At 36.2% G+C, this 22,514-nt stretch overlaps 1 protein-coding gene across 3 annotated transcripts in view; it reads right to left on the bottom strand.

The window, feature by feature from the left end:
• Window positions 1-22,514, bottom strand: part of taf6 (TAF6 RNA polymerase II, TATA box binding protein (TBP)-associated factor) — a 156,004-nt gene that overhangs the window by 67,663 nt on the left and 65,827 nt on the right. For all 3 annotated transcript variants that reach the window (XM_073950191.1, XM_021476094.3, NM_001004557.1), the window contains 2 exon segments: window positions 2,407-2,493; window positions 2,129-2,282 (listed from right to left, as the gene is read on the bottom strand). In XM_073950191.1, the coding sequence (XP_073806292.1) occupies window positions 2,129-2,282; window positions 2,407-2,493 (241 nt within the window).

The raw sequence follows: 22,514 nt of genomic DNA, 5'->3' as shown, positions 1-22,514 counted from the left end.
AGCTCTTTTTTTTCTTTACAGCTCATGTCTGGAATGTGGATGTATTTTATACACAGAAATAACTCCTCATTATTAAAATTTGTCTTATTAATTATTATTTAAAGTTTAATTACGCATTATGGATTTTAGCGACAAGAAAAATATGCAAATTGACACAATCGTGAGCGTAATAAGAATGATGGCCGAGAATTAAGTTGTCATATCTTGATCCTGACTCTATTCCTATCTGCTTTATAAAAATACAATCCATCTACAGGAGCCATGTTGAGTCAAAATGTATTGTTATGATTTAATTCAATTTTACTTTCGACCGGTGTTTGAGGTGGAAATAGAAATCTGGTGAACATATACACTGATACACGAGCCGCAATAACATCTCTGTATCTCTCCAGAAATAAAAGTTGCACTGCAATCTGTCTCCTTTAAAGTAAACAATAGTGAAGTTCTCCATGCAAGCATCAGTTTGTTTTAGATTAAATTATTGCTTTCACATGCATTGATTTGGATTTGTGCACAATCGCTGGAGCATTTTAGTTTGAAGAGTGTTATACATTATACATTGATGTCTCTCTTTTAGCCGGCATACTCCGAAATACGATGACCTTAGTCACTGACACTTTTTCATTAATTTTATTTTGTTTGTTTGCTTTCTTTAAAGGGCCATGAAACCCCCTCGTTTCAGCAGGGTGTTTTCACACCTGTACTTTGGAAAAAGTCTGAAAAGTGGGCGTGTCCAGCTCTGTTGGGGGGGGGGGGGGGTTGTCGGAGGAAGAAAAGAGGCTTGGTGTGGGAGTGTCTATTTGGGCGCGCTGAATTTCAGAGTCACAACACACAACCACAGCGGACAATGTGACTGTGTTTACATGTACATCTGTTGTAGAATTATTTGCCACATTTTTAAATGGTGGACTTTAACTGCAGTTTGGCTCTTTCATTCAGGGAATTCATTCATGTCCCTCCCGGCAAACGAGATATTTGATTCGAGGATCTGCTCTAAGCGTGTATTTTTCAAGCAATGTTTGATACCGCACGGCGAATGAGAGAAAAAAAAAAAACTCAGCATTTCCCGGAAACTTAGATGCACACGGCAGGTAGCGTCAAAAAGCCGTGTGTGTTATTCCGGTCACAAAATCCAACACGAGGTTATGGTTTAGATGTAACTGTTAGTGCTAACTTGTTTACACTGGTGCAATAGTTTGTTTGATACGAATAAAATACAAACTGAATAAACAAAGAGCACTGGTCGCTCACCTACCAAATCTGTAGAGACAGGACAATCCACAGCAACTAGAGCCACGTCTTTATTTAGAGGAGACTACAAGCGAATCCAGATCTCAGCGTTTGCAGATGAGAACAGCTCTCAGGTAAACAATGTTCCTCCTTAGACACGTAAGTTATTGTTGTCGCGCGTCGCGTACACTATTAATCCACACGTGAGTCTGCGCTCTCACAGAGAGAAAATGAAAACAAAACTTAACGGCAGCAAACAATAAAAGCAACACTTCACGCTTGTTTTGCCAACACAACGTGGCGTCTCTGCCGTCTACACTCTAACAGCAATGAATATTAGTGAAGTTGCACAATAGAGCGCGCTGATTGGTTTAAACCAAGCTTTACTCATGCATTAATGCAACACACTGTAAGACGTAATAAGACTCACTCTGGCACAGACGCCCAGTCTGCACGCTGGAATAAAACGCTTTTATGTCATGGCCGTGACGCAGCTTCAAAAATTTGTTTCAAACCGGAAGTACGAATTTGCTTGAAATAACGCAAAAACAACCAATTTACACTTTTTAGCTAAATATAGGTGTCCTAATAGTGTTTTTAGCAGTGTGGGACACATATACGACTGTCAACAGCTCAAAAAATGTGTCTTGGTGTTTCGTGACCCTTTAAGACTTGTTTAGTTAAGTTTCTTGACGGAGGCTTTGTTCCATATAATGGGAAGCTTTTCTAAGTTCATTCTATGTTTTGCAGGCAAGCTTGCATTACTACGCCAGTTGAGCACAGGTTTTAGATAATTATTGATTACTGTAGTTCAGGACTGTCCAGATAATAATAATGAAAACATACCTGGCTTAATTTATTTGAAGATAATTTTATATGAGAGATGCCTGTTTCTTACCTTTTAGTGAAACGTCTAAAGGTACACGAGGCAAGGGTGTATTAATGATGTCACTAAGATCCACTTCTTTTTCTTCATAAAAGTGCAATTCTCTGCCACCTCCACTTGCAAAGCGAAATGGGATGAACTCCTCGGACTGGAATCCATACAGTGGCTAAAAAAGACAAGTACAACCAAATTCTGCTACACAGAAAAAATAAAAAATCTAGAAAGGACAATGAAGATTCTGGTTCAGACTGCATGAGGAAATCAATTTCAAGTGGCTTCAGTTTTCTCACCTCCACATTTTTCAGTTTAAGGGCATGATCAATGTCACCAGTTGTAAGTTTGCATCTTTTCCCATGGTGCATAAACTTCAATGCATCCTGAGGAAGATATCAAATTAAAAAATTAACAACATTATTTGTTCTGTAAAAAATCTCCTAATTGCAAAACAAGAATGTAGTAAAGAGATTGAAAAGATGGAAGAAAATATAGTACACTTTCCAATTGGAATATTTTATTTAATTAATTATCAGTGTTGATGTTGTTTTTATTATTGCATCACAACAAGTGAACTTCTGCTGAAATAGAGCTGTACTGTAACTGTAAACAAACTTAACATATACCTTATGAACTGTTAGGGATGTTTTCATTCACTCTGTGGTAATTTTGAGTCTTAACTTGGCCATAACATTTTCTGTGTCAAAACTAGTAAGTAGTTTAGAAAATTACAAAACTCTTTAATTGCCGAATTCATAAATGATGTCTCTGATTTGGTGAAAAAAATGTTGTATTTTCAATTTAAAAATTTTATGTGAACTGTTTTTTTTAAACGTGAAAAAACAACAATGCGTTTGATGCATTGTTAGTTTTTATTTATTTTTCATTTTTTCTCCAGAATTTACTGTTGGTGGCTGTTGGTGGCTGTTTTTGCACCATTGACTTCCATTATAACCACATTATGTGATTATAAAACCATGACACCATATAATCATGCATTTTTGCTTGTTGGTTTTTGTCAAACATGTGAATTTTGAGGGAGATCAGACAATAGCCCCTTTCACACATACAGACCTTTCCGGAAAATTGCCGGCAATTTTCCGGAAAGGTTGTATGTGTGAACAGGTCCTTTTTGAAAATACCGGTAAATTCGTTCTGGCTTTTTTTTCCGGAAAGAGAAGTTGTAACATTACCGGCAATTTGCCGGAATGCTGCGCTGTGTGAATGCAGAAGGAAGATTCCCGTAATAAGCGCGTGCACGTCTAGAACGTGCTGACGTGAGACGTCTGCTTTAGCCAATCACAACAGTCAGACGCATTTACGTCCGCGCGGTTTGTGAGGATAAAAGCCTTTGAATATTTTTCCAGACACATTTAGCTGCTAGAAGTTAGTCAGATCAAGTTTATATGTTCTTCTTAATGGCAACTGTGTAAATAATCATCGTTAAGATGCTAATGATAAGCCGTTGTTTGTTTACCTTCAAGCTTTGCGTGTGCCTGTGAAACAGGCTGTGAGCGCCTGCACACGCACATATTATGAACATCTCGACATGCGAAAGTGATCCTGCGAAAGTTGTTCACAATATTGATCATCCACAGAGTTTGAAATTTAGTCAAATGTTTACAAATACAAGCGCAGCCGTTTATAGCTCATTTGTGGTAAATGATGACAGAATTTACCGGTATTTTGGAATGGATGTGTGAATGCTCTTTTCCGGAAAATTTCCGTAACGTCCTCGCCTGTGTGAACATCGCTTTTTTCAATATACCGGTAAAGTCGTTCCGGAAATTTTCCGGATATTTACTGGTATCACTGTGTGAAAGGGGCTAATGCATGCCTGAGTTATAACAACTTCCTGTTTCGTGGAGAAACACCAAAATTTGTGAGACCACCACGGACAATCCCTTTGACAAAAACTAAAGATCTTAATTTAACATTGCCAAGGCCTTTAAATGACAGTGTTGATCAGAAAATTTAATAGGAGGGGTTTGTTAAAATACAACACCTAGATATGGCAAAAAATTGCAAATTTTTGGCAGAGGAAAGTAAAAAATATCTGACTTCCTGTTTTGTTTTGAGATTTTGCTCTAAGAGACTTTTTTTGTAGGTACTGGCATGTTTGATGTGTGTGCCAATTTCCGTACATGTGCTTGAAATGTAGCTCGAGGGCTACTTCATTAAATGTTTAGAGGTAGCACTGTCAAGCAATTTTGTCACATCCAATTCAAAAACTGATATCAAATGTGAATTTTCGCCACTTCTGGCATGTGTGCAGTTTCATCACTTTGAGCATGTTTAAACTCTCAAAAATGTGATTCAGTCTAGAGAAGAAGAACAATAATAATAATTAAAGCTGCACTTTTCATATCATATTACTGTTGAATATTTTAATAATAGCGCGCTAAAATCATGAAAAATACAGTGTTTTTTACTGTAGTCATATTAGGAAAATCATTAAAAAATAACATCAAATTGTTTTCTGCCAACTCCACCAGATTATTGTTTTACATTTCCTGATGTACCACTGTATGACATGATATGAAAAGTGGGCACAGTGGTACATCAGGACATGTAGAACAATAACTTGGTGGAGTTGGCAGAAAACAGTTAGATTTTATTTTTTTATGATTTGTCTAATATGACCATACAGTAAAAACACTGTATTTTTCATGATTTTTGTATTTTACATGCTTTTCATATTATTTATATATTTATATTTAAGTAGGGAAAAAAACATTTGTACAACAATATTTTTTTTTCATTAATTTAGCAACATTCCACATGAAAAGGGGGAAAATATTTACAGAAAAATACAAATAAACCAATAAAACAGTCATACTTACACAGTAAACACCTAAATAGTAGATTGTAAATATGAAAAGGAGTGTTAATAGTCATGACAGCTGGGTAATGACTTTAATACTGTTAATTATGTTTTAAACTCGCAAATAAAACACAATTACAGCAAAACAAAGAAATAATAGCATAGCCTACATGCAAAGTCATGATAATTATTTACCCAAATATGAATAAAAGAGACGATTTTTGATTATCATTTGAATTCATTCACACGAAATAAAGTGAAACAAGATTCTAAAACTCCAGCGCATTAAACACACGCATCTTTAATTTACCGCGAAACACGGAGTAGCTTAATTTAAAGCACAGATAGCGTGACCGTCTCTTTCTGAACCGCAGATGGGTTGACCGCAGTCAGCAAACGCAGGCTACGATGTAAACGCAAAGTATAGCACTGAGTTTAACCTTTGAATAAAAATGCAAACAGCATATATCGCAAATATTCAAATAAAGGACTAAATAAATAACAATAAACCTGTATTGATTGCACAAGTATTAAATAACAATAAAATTGAGTACGGGGAAAATACAGGTGATCGTTAGCAGTAATTCTCTTTATGTGTCTAAAATAATAATCTCCACGTTGATCTCCTGTAAGGTTATTTGAACTTGCTTTACAGTACGTCTCTGCATTTTAAGTTTCGGCATGTTATTAAGTAATCTAGTGAATTTGCTGTTATAAAACATTATAAGGTTCTTGAAACCGAATCTTATATAGCCTAATAGAGCTGTAAATGATAGATATTATTTATTTACATCATTTACTGTTGGCGTTTTATTTGAAAACTCCAACAAAACATTAAAATGAAATTCCTCGTTGCCAGATATAATGAAGGCATCGAATAAACCAAATGAAAATGGAGGCAAAAAAATTAAATCAATAAACAATTCAAACGAAAATCAATAAACAATATACTAGCGATGTTGCAGATGGACATTGTATTAATAGTGCAAAGTTTTTTTTTTTTTTTTTTGCACAAATTGACAAATTGCAGGGTTGGAATGTGTAAATATCCTGTTGATATTTAAAAATCTTGCTGTATTTATCTTCTGAACGCACAATTGTTCCCGCACGGTAAATCGTTATAGTGTAGGGTATATTTTGGGTTCTGTTGATAGATAATTAAAAGTAATAACCTTTTTAAAAATGTTCGTGTTGTTTATATGTTATTGTTCATATTTTACAAGTGTTATTTCTACCCCTATGAAGATAACAAATACCAACAACAAATATAACAATAAGAGAATATATTATTTGTGCTCATATTCAGGCTAGAGTGTATAAAAGGTTGTTTATTTCTGCAGTCCAACATGTATTGCTTTTATTAAAGTATAACAGCTTAAATCACACCGTTTTTAAACCGTATATTATACTGTGTTTTTAAATGTAAGTGCTTCTATTTACATCAGCGAGCCTTGTTATAGTGCAGATACCGGCAGTCAAGTGAGAAGTTCGGGGGGCGTGGTTGATTTTACATAAAGCATTTGGTTGGAAGCTCAATTCCGCTCATTTTCGCTCTTCCTCTGGCTCCTCAGACAGTCCTTCGGTGCATGTCCAGGCTCCAATTTCAGCAGTCTTTTGCGACAGTTTGTGCCCATCAAGCAGGCGTTTTGCCCTCAAGGCGTTCAATGGCAAAAGGGGCTGTCGCTTCGTCCATATTTTTTACAGTCATTGCATAATAAGTCTTATTTCTTATTGTTTATTTCGTGAATAAAAGCCGTTTTTATTTTAAATAAAAATAAGGTCAGTATTATTAGCCTCCTAAAGAAATATTAACTGTATATTTTTGATTTACACAACAAAATAATTTGACTAATTATTTTAACTTTCATAGTTAACTGATTAAGTCTAAATTACACTTTAATCTTAATAAAAAACAATAAAATACTTAAAGGGACTTTGTCTGAATACAACTGTCTTGCAAAATAACTAGTAAAATGTTCTGCACTGACTGTCAGCATGAGGAAGATAAAAAGGTAGATATTAGAAATGAGTTAGTTAAACTTTATGTTTAAAAATGTGCTGTAAATAAATCATGTGTTAAAGACGGAAATCAAAAATGAATGAAGGCAAAACTAAACAAGTTGAATATATGACTGACATGAGCGTGACTGAAAACTACATTTGATCAATGTGTTAGATCTGTTCTTTGGTACTTGCTGACTGTTTGTAAATTCGAGACTGCATTTCCTAACGTAAAACTATGTACACTAGATTTCTGATTAAAAATGGTCTCTGCATAGCCGAGGACTTTCTATATTAAAATCGCTATTGAAAACAGAAGTCTAATATCATCAACAGTGGACATTCTGATAGTGTTTCACAACATGAACTTGACTTAAGTTTAATCTTTTTATTACCTGTGTCTATTTGAGCGTCAACTGACGAATGGGGGGAACTGATGCGCGCAGCACCTTCACAGTGGGAGAAAGTGCTGCGAAAGCGAGTGCCCGAGGGAGCGTTTGCGCGTGACATTTAGAGCACGCGAGAGAGGCATTCCACTGCCTTTGAGCCCTGTATCATTAAGTTTGACATGTTTCCCCCTTACGCAACTTTTGTAAAGACAGTTGCTGTGTAAGAATCCTTGCTTGTAAAATACGCTTTAGAATGCTTAGTTTAAACAAATTGGATGAACGTGATTATGCGTGTAGATCTGAAGAGTGTCGCTTACGCTCACCCAAAACCAGGCTGAATGCGCTGTACTTTGCGTGCGTCTGTTCCCTTGCGACAATAACAAACGCCTGAATCGCTGTTCGTATTCCTCAAAGTTGTTTAGAATTAAATGTTTAGTGATGGTGTGACAACGCCTATTTGTGCCTTTTTTCATGCACCCCTTTGATGCTTACGTCCTTGCCGCAGCACTGAAATTAGGCACCGAAATTCATACGCTGATTTAATACCGGTACATACCGGTTACCAAGGTACCAGCGGAGGAACTACATACAATTATATATGTATGTACTATTATATGTATAATACTATAGGCTAGTGGTTATATTACCACAGCAACAATTACATTAATAAAACAAATTATTTAAAGTACTTTACTATAGTATGGTTCAAAACAACTGAATTATTCACTATAAATTACAAATAATGTTTTCCCTGTTCATTCATTAATTCATTTTCTGGGTCGCAGGGGCAGCAGTCTTAGGAGAGAACCCCAGACTTCCCTCTCCCCCGACACTTCCTCCTCATCAAGTATGCAAATGCAGAGTTTGTGAAAAATATACTGACAGTTGTTTACAAAACAGGTGCTGTTCAGTTTATAATTCCTATGTGGTAACTGAGTTGATTAGATAAATTAGTACTAGTATCAGCGAACATCACAAAAATTGTTAATAATTTAGTTTATGTAATAAGCTTGCTTATTTTTTTTTTTTTCAGATGTGAAAACAACAGTGGTAAAGACAGACTGATGCTGACTCGGCTCCACAGGCTCTGATATTCCTTTATGAACCTGGACCACAGCTAAGACCATGAGATGCTCACATTGGGGTTTACAAACCTCACTCCCTTTATTATATTACACTTTTCATATTTACATTGTTGAATTTGCCCTGAATGTGTCTTCTATACACAATGTTTCATGCAAAAATTCAAGTGTAAAGTGTATTTATAAGTAACTTTATGAGTAGATTTTCTATAGATTTTTAGATGCCAATGCCGTACTCTCCACCCCGGAGGGAGGGAGAGAGTGGGTTCACATCCTCATCAGACAATGACAGCCCATCCTCCGATGCAGCATTGGACATCTGATCCTCGGTGTCATCAAGTGAGAGAACGCCCATCCGAAGACGGTGAGAGAATGCCCATCCGAAGACGGAGTGCATCTCTTCACCTGAAGCTTGGATAGAGCGCGTGGAGGAGAGATCTGTAGCCCGAAGGCAGCGGATTTATTCCCACTGTAATCCTCAGATCTGCCCGAGAGCCAACCGCAATGCGGGGGACAACTGGGGTGGGTCGCTCTTTTACAGACATGACATGACACAGGTGTATCTCGAGTTATTATGTGTGATGGGTAAATATATTTTAAATAAACTGCACACATATAAACTTATTTTTTCCTCAGATTCTTTCTTGAAACTCTTTCCTCTTAGTCACATACCTGTCTGATGGCTCATTATGCAGGTATTTGTCTTCTCAGGTCTGAATCACTGCATTAGTAATGATAGTTCACGCCTTCTCGCATAGACTATTCTCACTCAAAAAGTGACCCAGAAAATTTTATTCATTATATTGTATTCTCTGAGCAAGTAAACAGGATGATTTTCAAATAATTTTGAAGCCAAAACAGTAGGCAACAAGTTCTTAATAGTCTTGTGTACAAATGTATGACAGTATAATAAAAATGGCATACTTTTTTTACAAAAAAAGAAAAAGAAAGTACAAGCTGAACTAGAACAGAAAATTAAAGAACTAGAAGACATTAACATAAATAACCTAACAGAAGAAACACAGGATTTGATGTGAAAATATAAATCACAATTAAATAAATAAAAAATTAATACACACTCAATTTCTTTTTTAAAGAATTAGAAAAGAGCACGTTCGTCATAATAACAAATCCTTTAAATATCTGGCTAATCAAATCAAACACAATAAAGAAAAAACAATATCCGTTTTTAAGGACTCAGCAGGGAAACCCACCAACTTGCCAGAAAAATAAATCAAATCTTTCAAAATATTTACTTTAAATATATTTTTACATATTTAACAAAATGAACAGCAAATAAATACTCTCGATTCCCCTTCATCAGAACAAGAAATTTCTAATGCTCTTAAACTCATGTCCAACAATAAATCACCAGGTCCTGATGGTTCCTTGGCTGAATTCTACAAACACTTTTGGACTATTTTATCACCACTTCTCATCTGGTTAATAAATGAATCAAAACAAAAATCAAACTTCCAGACAGGATGAACACAGCCACAATTACAGTACACTCCACCTCAAACCCCAAAAAGATCCAACATTACCATCAAGCTATCATCCAATATCACAAGCTATCATATAATCAATTTAGACCCTAAAATAACCACTAAAGCACTTTCCCATAGAATAAAAATATATAAATAAAAATCACACCATTCATAATTCATCCAGACCAAACTGGTTTCATTTAAGGTAGACAAGCATCTAACAATACATGCAGACTCAAACATTTAATGTACTACTCATCATTATACAAAACCATCATTGTCACCCTCAATACTGAAAAAGCTTTGACAAAGTAAACTGAAAATTCCCATTTTCCACATTAGTGAGGTTTGGTTTTGGGGAGTCATTTATTAACAGGATTAATATTCTCTACACATCACTGTCAGCCACCTTCATTACTAATGCTCTAACATCACACAGCTTCACTCTACACTGGGGAACTAGTCAGGGATGCATACTCTCTCCCTCATTATTCACCATATTCATTGAACCACTAGCAGCAGCCTACCGTCAAAACAATTACATCAAAGGAACATTAAACATAAACCATAAAAAAAAGTATTTATGTTGATGATATATTATCATAATTATAAAATCCCCAAACATCATTACAAGAAACAAAAAAACTTATTGATAATTTTTCAAATATTTCTGAATAGTCAATCAACTGGAGTGAGTCAGCTATCACTCCATTGGATTCCACCAATGTGGATGTGACATCCCAAACATTACCAATCCCTCTGTGCACCAAATATATCATGTATTTGGGTATCAATGTTACCCCCAGGCTGTTAAGAGCTGTTTGGACGTAACCATACTCCATTACTCTATTATTAAAAAAAAGATGATGATCTTCAATGTTGGATGATAGGGGTGTCAAAATTAATTGTTTCTTCGGTTCACCTAGATGCAGATGCAGACAATTCGGTATAGGTTCAGTAATAATTATAACCATCATAAATAGGGGAGTGCGAGTATTTACAACACTCCAAGTACTTAAAAACGAAACGGCACAATTTTTAACTGCGTGTGTGTTCGCTGAACAGTTTTTCACTGACACTTACAGCAGAAGCCACTTTGTCACTGCGATTGAGAAATAAAAGTAAACTTCATTTCTCTCTCTCTCACTGCAGCCCATTTTACCTGCTGGCATGACATTTCCTCTCCTCTCGGCTGCTACAGCAATACCTTGGCGGCAAATCAATGCCAATAATAATCGAGCGCAGCGGTGATGTTTACGAATGAGAAGAAGTGAGCCGCGAGCAGATTACAGTTCTACATGCGAGGAAACTACAGCTTGAGCACACACAGGGGATCTTTACGCGCACGCTTCTACTTGTTCTGTAGATTCTCAAAATAAAATATAGCTTAAAGGGGCTAATAATTTTGACCTTAAAATGGGTTTTAAAAAAATTTATAACTGCTTTTATTTTAGCTGAAATAAAACAAGAAATATTATCAGACATACTGTGAAAATTTCCTTGCACTGTTAAACATATCAGGGCTCGAAATTGAGACCATTTTGGTCGCATATGTGCACGAAATTTTACCTATGCAACTTCAAAATATATTTGGTCACCACATGCGCGGATTCGGGAGACATTCACCCAGAACGCATCTCTACACGTGAAACACGAAACGCAGTGTTCAGAAATGGTTTAAAACAGTTGTTATGTCAACTTGGTGCAGTAGACAAAGCCAAGTCCGAAATGCTTGCCCCGCCTTCGCGCTCTTCTTATTGGCCCACTACTACTCTAGCACTGAAATATCAGCTTAAAATCACTCAGTCAATGCCTTCTGGCTTGGGATGACAGAGAGAGCTACTACTGCGAAAAACTGTAAAGCGCTGTAGATGAGAATGAAGATTACACTGACAGATTTTCTTTTAGAAACCATGGCATCTTAAGTTACAAATAATGACACATCTTACTAGTGAGCATGTGCTAAATGTTAATCCACCATCTACACTTTTCGAAGAGTCGATAAAAGACTTATGTTGGCTTCAAGTGTGCTATGAAAAGTCTGTGGGATGGAATTTTCAGGTAACTGTTTGCCAAATCTGGCATGAGAGCTTCTGTTTAATCTTCATTTAATCGCCAGATGCTGTCCGCCATGCAAGTGGCAGATATATGTAAAATTTACCACCACGTACACCATCGCAAACGGGCTTACACTGAGGAAACTAATATCGCTACTCATGAAAAGTATTGCTATTAACATGACATATGCATATAATAAGGTACAGTATGTCAAAAACATCAGTGCAATATTAGACACGACCCGTGATAACAGCACAGATATATCGTTAACAGATTCATTCATGTCCAGCAGTGCGTGCAGGGCCGGTGAGCGCTCCGTGTACCTTTTGGTTACTCAGTTATGTTATAAAAATCTATTTTCTTGTGATAACGGGATTTCATTGAGACATATTTTACTCACCCTTGCATATATATTTTTTTGCTTGTTAGTTTGATTAGTGTTGATTTCAAATGCAATAAATATGTTTGTATAAAAATTGTATTAACGGCGCTTATAAGTGCTGATGCGCCTAAATTTTTAAAGTTAGGAGCACCGGTGCTACCAAGCAAAAAGGTTAATTTCAAGCCCTGCATATATATATATATATATATATATATATATATATATATATATATATATATATATATATATATATATATATATATATATGCACATATAATATGCATTATATGGAAAGATCTAAACAGCAAATAAACTCATCTGAAGACAATATTTCCTAGAAAGATCATCCCCACGTGTCATAATGAGCCCTGCCGTTGTTTAATCAACATAGAAGTAAAATTCAACAAACTAGACAAGAGCTCTTGTAGACAAATCAAAAAGGTTCAGAAAGTCATGTTACAAGAATGTTACTCTTTTTTTTTTAAGATTATTCATTATTATTTGACAGTTACTCGATATTAAATCCTCATAAAGCATCTGAGAAAGTTTCTTGTTATTATGCCTTGCAAATTATTATAATAATATTTATAATATAATATAATATAATATAATATAATATAATATAATAATATTTTAATATAATATTTTTATATTTAATGGCGTGATCTTTTAACCTGCGTCCAATCCCGGCTAACTTCTGGAAAGATAGAGTAACCAATAGCGTTATTCAAGCACACCAAGACGCTCTCCAGGACTGACAAAAATCCCAAAGGTCTCGTGCGAGCAGAGAGAAGAACACGCGATGTAGGCATGACCTCACTCTCGAGAGCGTAGATCATGCGCACAGATGATGATGTGCTCGTGCAAGGCTTGTTTCATCGCGCTGGATGAGTTTAGCGCACACTTGAAGATCCCCTGTGCGTGAGCGAGCTGTAGTTTCCTTGCGTGTAGGACTGTAATCTGCTCGCGGTTCACTTCTCCTTGCTCGTAAACATTACTGCTGCGCTCGATTATTATTGGCATTGATTTGCCACCATACAATACTTGTGGATCCAGACAAGAGCATGTGTCTGTAGAGCGAGTTTCCTCTACCGAGTCTATCATGGGTCAGCTGTGACCCTTTTTGTTGAGCTCGTGACCAATTATAGGAGTAGGGGTGTAACGTTTTATCGTTGTACGATTTATTGCGATGCAAAAATGTCACAATATGCATCGTGGCGTTATGACGATTTGATTACGATATGACGTCCGTTTTCTCTTATTAGTTGAGCTGTTTGCACGTGAGCTACGTTCCACCTGCTGTCGCACGTGAGTTCAGATTGCAGCAGCAGTAATGTTAGCAGACCAAGATTAGTGGAGCTGAAATAGAGGATGGCTTATCCTCTCAAAATCAGACGTCTGACAACATTTCGGTTGTACAGTCATTGCTTTAGACTCGTCCGCTTTTTGACACGCATACTGGGTCAAACAAAGCCAAAGTTTTAAAGAATTCACAGTGATTTACATACTTTGCAAAGCTACATGGATACCTCCTAATGGTGTTGAAAGAGTCACATACTGTATTTATAAGGTACAATTCACCCTAAAATATCATTTTATCTTCATATAATGATGTATTGGCGGCCGCAAAATCACACATGACGTGAGCTGACCGTAAGCTGTTACTACAGAGGTGGGACTATGATTGACGTGCGCGCATGGCAAGCCGTTTTAGCATTTAAACCTTTGTTCTCACTATCCATAAATATATTAAGAGATATCTCTAATTATATTTTGACTAATCATAATTATAATTCGACTAGTCAGAATGACAATTAGAGATATCTGCAATTACAATTGTATTAGTACGAAATCAGATTGGAGATATTTGCAAATATATTATGACTAGTCATATTCCTCCATTGACTTCCATTGAAAAATATTTGCAGATATCTCTAAATGTGTTTTGACTAGTCACAATTTTAATTAGAGATATCTCTAAATGAATTTAATTAAATATGAATTAAATATATTTATGGATAGTCAGAACAAAGGTTTAAATGCCATACGCACGCGTCTGCTTCAGTGAACAGAACCTGCAGGTTGTGACGAACAGGTAATAAAGTAGTAAACAACATTCAGTTTGTGGAACAGAGTGATTGTTCAAGAGCCGCGTGGGAAGTATGAACAGCAGTGGAAATGAAACCGAAAACGTACACATTATGTAAACAATCATATCGCATTTTAGATTTATGGTTACGACGAGCATGAACTCTTTTGAGTACAGAGGTACACAAAAATGCACGTCAACATGATACACTTGATAGCGCCGACATCAGCGACGCCGAAAAAATAGTAAACTTGCCTAAACTGCTGAAAAGAGCCACGACTGTCCTGTGTAATGAAAAGACTGCCACCCTGTAACTCATCATGCCCAACATGAAGACAGCCATCCATAAAAACCTCTCAGACAGATACACATAAGTTTAGAATTATCTTATAGAACTGCTGATTGCCTGGAAATGTGGATTTTTTTTGCACACACATAAAACGCAAGTGACCAAGCAAAGCCTTAAGCTCTTACTGTTAAATTCAGTTGAATAGAAAGCTTATTTTTTTTGCATCTTTACTTAAATTGTTCCTTAATTTTGTCTCTGTCATTTCAATAATAATTTTTAAGAAGTTTTTAAATTGTTTTATTTTCCAGAGACAGGCCTGTTTAATTTATTTTCTTAAAGAAGGTTCAGTTTAACAAAAGTTAAAAGTTGAAACAAAAGAAATCCATAAAAAATAGTTTACTTGGTAAAATTTGCATTTCAGTTAAATTTTCAATTTTTATTCCAAATATCGTGATACACATCGAATCGTGAACATTATATCGTGATACACATCGTATCATGAGCTGAGTGTATCGTTACACCCCTACATAGGAATGTAAGAAAGAATAGACTAGGAATGTCCCAATACAACATTTTAACTTCCGATACGATGCCGATATTGCAGCCTTCAGAACTAATTGATACCGATAAAATAATCCGCACAAATCATGAATACTTTACTTTTACCTATTTTGTTTAGTGGGGTGTATGAACGGCTAGATCAAACTAAGAACAAATGTCAGCAACAGTAAGTATGGAAAAAAAAACAACCAATTTATTAACTATCGGTTGCATAAATGTGAACCTTTTACACAAGAATATATAAAAACAGAATTAAAGAAAAAACAATTACGACCCTGAAAATATACATTGAATAAACAAAAATATGTTTTTTAAAGTGTAAAATATCAATTAAAGGTCACTTCAGTTATTTATTTTTTATCATCAGCAAATGGTAGAAACAGCTGAGAGCAGGAACATAAGAAAAAAAATATTGATAACTGACCAACTGTTAAAGGTTCCACAATTTCAATTTCACACACAGCATTTTTATGTATTTTTGATCCAGTTTCAAGCTGAAAAATATCTGTCACAGTGGGCAGCAGAAATAGGGAGTTATCGTTCATATATTGTATCATAAGAAAATTATGACTGTATCAATGCTCCCAAACAAAACATTATTAATTTTATAATAATATATATTGCATATATTATCTTTGACAACATACTTGCAGTAGCTGGATTGAAACACACCTTTTCTCCACAGCACAGAGTTAAACATGGGAATGCCTCTAATTAAATTTTACTTCTCCCGAAAGTAATATAATTCTTTCTTTTAAACTGTAATGGCCCTCAGCATCAGAATGATTTCTTATTCTTATTTAACAGACAATTAAAACCACAAAAATGTTTAGTATTTAACACCTTTTACATCTCTCTCTCTCTCTCTCTCTCTCTGTGAGTGCATGTTAGGAGTGGGTGTAGCGAGTGTGAGAGTGAGTGAAAGTCAACTGTGACTGGTGTGATTTTCTCTTTCCAACCTTTTCTTTTTGTTGTTGTTTTTGTCCTTTTTTTCTTTTTTTGAGTTGTATAGTTTGTTGATTTAGTTTTGTGAGGAAACGCCTGCTCCAGCGTTTTTTTTTAGCTGAAAGCGTGGCTTTTCCAAAAAAAAAAAAAAAAAAAACGGTTTGAGAGTTTACCACGGCAACATGGAGTTAAAATAGTGTCCAATGCAAGTGTGGAAGATGCGTGTTTGGCTGTAGGAGAGATAGTGGGCCATGAGTGCATCATGTCTGCATCTTGCATAAATAATGCAATTGTGATCTTTTTAAACAATGTTGAGAAGGAAATGAGGTAGTTCAGAATGGCGTGGTGATCGGAGGTTCACTTATGGTCCGTTTCTACTGAGTGGTACGGTACGCTTCGGTTTGGTACCTTTTTATGGATGTTTCCACTGTCAAAAGGCGTACCGAACCAAACCGTACCGTACTGTACCGTACCACTTTTTCGGGACCCTTTTAAAAGGGTCCCAAACACAAGAGAGGGTACCAAAAGGCGGAGCTAGACAAGCAGCTGAGCACTATTGGTTTACAGAAGGGATACGTCATTCACTTACAACAAGCCAGAATGTAAACAAAGGACCCACCATGTTTGAAATACACAGCGAGAGATTACAGCGGAATTACATATTCATATATCATCATCCTGATGAACAGCCACACAGCCATGGAGTAGAGCAGAACAGAGACAACATGACATATGCTGCTGAAGATTGCAGACACAGATGAGAGGTTTTCACTGACTGTAGGCTATACTTTGTGTTGTTTTGAACCTAATTAAGAACAAAATGTATGATGTGTGTAGTTTTTCTGTAGTTGTTAACATATCGAAGACTGTAAGGGTCTGTATGTGTTCATATATGTTCATTTATTTATTTATTTTATATAATTACAGACGTTACAGTAGGCTATTTTGCACTGTCATTGATTTACAGTTATAATCAACTCCTGTTTAAGAAAGTAATAAACATTTATACAGAAGTATTTATGTGTGTAAAGCATCTGTTTTGTGAGAAGTGCTTTTAATATGATATGTGAACTACCTGTGCAGCTTTACTGTAGACATTTCCTCGAGCGAGAATGATGCGACTGAAACTTTCTTTCTTACACCACGCCCACCAAAAGGGTACCCTTTATAGTGGAAACGCAAGCCTGATAAAGGTTACCCGTACCGACCCGAACCGTACCGTACTGTACCAGTCAGTGGAAACAAGGCATTACTGCCGTGCTCCCTTTGAGCACTCCAAAGAAAGTATAAGTTTTAAATGTCCCCCCTTTCGTAAAAGACGAACTTATCACAAAGGAATTGTCACACTATAGGAAACTTGTATCCACTGCTAAAAAATACCTCTAGGATGCAAGTCTCCTTTAGTTAAACATCTTGTGTCCTTTAAGAGACATGTTTTCATGATCCTAAAGAATACCGACGAGGATTTAAATTTGACATTTAAGCTGAAAGTATATGGTTTCGATTACACGATTTTTGCGTCATCTGATGCAACAATTAAGTGTTACTGTTGCGGAATAAAATGGACATGTCATCCGTAATTGCCAAGAGAAGGGTGATAAAGATACAGAACAGGACAGTAGTGAGACTGAGAATAGCACACCTGTGACTAAGGCAACGGAGGCTGGGACTGATGAGACGCGGAGTGCAAGGTTATTATAGTTAACAAAAACTAACGAAAAAAACGAAAACTAAAATGTTAAATAATTGTCGTTAACTGAAATAAAAATAAAAACGAGTTTTTTCAAAAACTAGAACTAACTGAAACTGTATTGTGTACATACAAAACTAACTAAAACGAACTAAAATTGTAGCAAAAACCTTCTTCGTTTTTGTATTTGTAAATGTATGTAATACATAATCTTACTGTATGCCTTTTAGAAGTAAATATAATCCGTGCGCAGGTGTTTGTGTTTGACACTTTCGCACCTCAGAGTCTCCTGCTGCCATTGGCCAGATCAAGCCGGTTCTTCTCACGTCATCCTCGCTGTTGCTCCAGCGACAAAAACAACGTGTGGACATTACAGCTGCACAGTGACAGCATTAAATACAGATACTTAAAACTATTACTTTAACAAATTTGTGCCCAATAATGGGTTTTATTTCTGTAACGCGATCGTGAACGAATCTCTTTATCTGGATTTTCTGAGTGAACCGGTTGAACTTGTTCACCAAATCGAACTGAATCATTTGAAACGATTTGCGTCTCCAGTTAACACTTCTCCGCCCACTTCTTACTTTATAACAAGCCTAATACCCCCCTCTGACTCTAAATAATCCAATATACACTCTCATTCAGTTATCAGAACAGCAACGTTACATTGAGAAGCGGTGAACCAATAACACTGTGCATGTGCGATTCAGTGAACCAGACACAAACAGTACAGCCTGCTGTGTGACTGAACTGATCTTGTAACAACTGCAGCGCAGGTGAACCGAGGGCTTTATTGAGAGAATCTGGTGAAAAACGTAAGTTTATTTCAAAACAGACAATCGTAATGGAGTTTAAATAAGTGAAGCACAATTCAGTTGGGTTTACAGTTAGTAAAACTGTACTGTAAGACATTTTTCAGATCATGGTGATGTTTTAACTGACTGAAATTACTATTGCTGACTACATCATATTGAGTCCTAACATTCGCGGTAAAAATATGAATTTCCCATCACCAGGCCCGGATTAATAATTCAGAGGCCCCCTATAGCCGCACCCCATAGTTGATTTAAAACTAATATTAATATAATATTTGTTAAATAAATTTAATCTATATTGTATTGCCCACATTTTTTAAATAAATGATATAGAGTACATATATTTCTAGTCTACAAAGATTAAACTTATTTTTAAAGCAGTTAAAGCACACTTTGAAAAAAAATACAACTTGGGGAAATTAATGGATTTTAATGTACTTGTTCATGTTCACTGAAGCAGTAATAAAAAATTATATTTAAGGGTATTTTTAATGTATAACTTCTACAAACGTATAATGCATATGATTTGGATATAACACCTCTCCAATACAGTTCTAGGAATCTGATAATAAACACATAACACACACACTTATTATATATGATGATAGTGTTTATGTGTTCTCTGAATACGTTTCAAAAAATGTATGGCTGAGTTTTTATTATACAATATTTATCCTGTTGATTTTGAATATTGCACCTAACAAATATCCTCCTAACAAATAATAAGTATTCTCTCTAATTTTGAACTGCCCTCAGTTGATTTTATTACTAGGGAGATCATGAAGTCTAAGACCTCCCTTTTTCTAAATGAATAGATCATTTCCGTGTCCGCTCAGAAGAGCGGCGGCTCTGATTGTGTTTGTTTGGTCAAATTAACAATAAATTGATCTGGAATATTAATGATTAATAATAATTCGTTATTGTTGATAATTGATATTCATAATCTGGGAGTCCGCTCGGTCGAGCGTGCATGATCATATACAATCATATGTTTGTTTGACCAAACTGACTGAAGCTTAAGCCGGAATATTAATAATGAAGAATAAACCGTTATTGTTGATTATTAATATTCATAAAATGAGCTAATTTCTGTTACATTTGATTAATGATAAAAACAGGCGGCAGCAGGAATAGTGCACTGTCACATCAAAGACAGAGTCAGATTTGAAGCAGCCGCCACTAAGGTCAACACAGAAAAGACATCAAATCACAAATGTCTTAGGAAAAATATCTGTTGTCATTACTGTGGTAAAAAAGGACATTGGATGAGGGAGTGTAGAAAGAATAAAAAGAATTTTAAAGAGATGAACAGGGTAAATCAACTTCTGAACAGTTTGCTAAATGCCCTCAACATACCCCTCCCCTCATCACTAAATCCATTGAGCTGTCCACAAAGATGCTAACCATTTTTTGGCTGTGAGTGCTTAATGTCCCAGTTCATTTACAATTAAGATGAAAGACTCTTTGTAAAAAGACACAAAGGAAACTTCTTCCTTTTTATTGGGGAACTCTGCTTAAGTCCACTTACAGCCTTAAATGTGTTTAACACATTTTCAATCACTACCCATTCAATGTTATGATGTCTGATAGGACTGATATTTATTGAATGATAGTTTGTGTCTCACATTTTAAAAGTTTGCCCACCACACTCAGGGACAGAACAGGACACACAAACCAGTGAGGAGCCCAGGGCAGAACTGAAAGCAACAGGCTTCAGGGGCCGCACCCTGTGGTGAAGACTCCCTTTTTCCCCATTTATCCTCACCTCACTGTTTTATAGGTGTCATAACTTTAAGATTAGGAGACAGAAAAAACACAACCACTATACGATCACCTGAATAACTAGACACATGAACTGTAAGATCATACAAGTCTATGTATGAATACTGCTGGTCTGCTGTTTCCTTGTTTTCTTGTGTGCAGGTAAACACAAACACTGCATCTTCTCAAGAAACACTCTAAACCAGAGCATCACTACGGAGATCCAGGAATGACAGGAAGTCATCAGATCAACTCTGTGCTGGAGAAGGACCACAAGAAACACACCTCACAAAAGACTGAACACTATTCACAAGCCATGGACTTTCAGAAGATCTGCAGTTTAACTACATGATTTTTTGTGTCATCATGTAGGATTTATGACATTACAACTGATTGTCATTGTGATTGTCAACTGATTGTCAACGTGTGAACAGTTTTAGAAATCTACACTTACATCTACGTAGATATTGAAATGACACAGAATAAGTTAAATGTGCCTGTAACTTTTTTCAAGTTACATGACTAGAAGACGGGGCTTCTGTTATCAAACAGAAGCCATTGAATGGTTTTAGGAAAGCTTACAAATTTATATTTTTTTTGTGAGAGTTTTTAAATAACTCTCAAAGGGGGAACTGTGGAAATATAAATTTCTATCAACTAATTCCAAATGAACAATAATCTACGTATAACTGAAAAGTTATATTCTCTGGTTTTTAATTATATAATTTCATTAACATCCTAGCTAGGAGGGACATTTAACCTTTATCTTTCTGATTACAGGCTAAGCCAAAGTAATGCAAATTGTCAGTTTCACAGCATGGGGTGTCTATTGTTTTCTCTTTTCGATCAAATGGTCAGGCGGTTTCTGTCTCCAGAACAAGATGAGATTAGGCCTGAAAAAGCAGTTTACCCTGCCGACCACAACTCTTAATTTGCATACTTTGTTTAGCTATATCCCCTCCTCCTAAGAACACAATATAGCCATGAAATCTTTGTCTTAATTCAGACTAATTCAGACTTGTGTGAGACTTGTGAGAGACTTGTGAAAGAACTTGCAGACTGCGGACCTCTAGTAGGCTCTTGCAAACACATTGGACATCTTGAAGACGCTGTATGACTGCAGATTAACCAACACGTCTCAATAAAGGAATTCTGCTTGTTCCGAGTCTCCTGGACTGGGTTCTTCTCCTCTCTTTTCACTCATTTATTTTTTTTTACAACAAACTTTAAACAAAACAAGCACTTAGCAAATAATATAAACAAATATAATTATCCAGCTCAATTTCTGATCCTTGTCTAGTTCTCTTACACCCCTTTGATTGGTCACACCCTCAAAAAAAAACGGTTGCGATTGGCTCTTGCATGCTGCGCTCTTCACAGTTGAGTGACACTGATAAGCGGCAGGCGGCAGTGGCGATCTCACAGCTGATGTATGATAGACACGGTGGAGAAAACTCTGCAGACACGCGCTCGTTTCTGTATAAAAAAAGTAACGCTGTAAAACAGCCGAGAAGAGAAGAAAAACCACGCCAGCAGGTCAAATGGGCCACTGTGTGTGTGTGAGAAAGACAGAGAGAGAGAGAGAGAGAAAGAGAGAGAGAGAGCGAGAGAGAGAGAGAGAGAGAGAGAGAGAGAGAGAGAGAGAGAGAGAAATGGAGTAGGCTACTTTCATTCTCTCGATCTCAGTGAAATAGGGGCTATTGTTGTATATGTCAGTGAAAGACTGATCCAGCAAACACACACAGTGAAATTGTGCACAGTTTATGAGTTTTAAGAAGTTAAAGCGCTGTAAATACTCGCAATTGCCTCCCTCGCGACAGAGCGCATATGAGGTAAATGACGTCAGTAATAACCGGTTATGATTATTACTGAACCGATACCAAATTGTCCGCGTCTGCATCGCAGTGCACCAAAGAAACGATTAACTTTGACACCCCTACAAATTGATATCAAAATCAGATATGCGCATAGTACTACCAACCACTAAATGAGAATGAGACTTATTCATAACTCCCAATGCTGCTTTCT

This window comes from Danio rerio, chromosome 5 (assembly GCF_049306965.1).
Source record: "Danio rerio strain Tuebingen ecotype United States chromosome 5, GRCz12tu, whole genome shotgun sequence".
NCBI classification, from domain to species: Eukaryota; Metazoa; Chordata; class Actinopteri; order Cypriniformes; family Danionidae; genus Danio; species Danio rerio.
The sequence above is the reverse complement of the archived record's forward strand: the minus strand, read 5'-3'. Positions and strand labels throughout refer to the sequence as shown.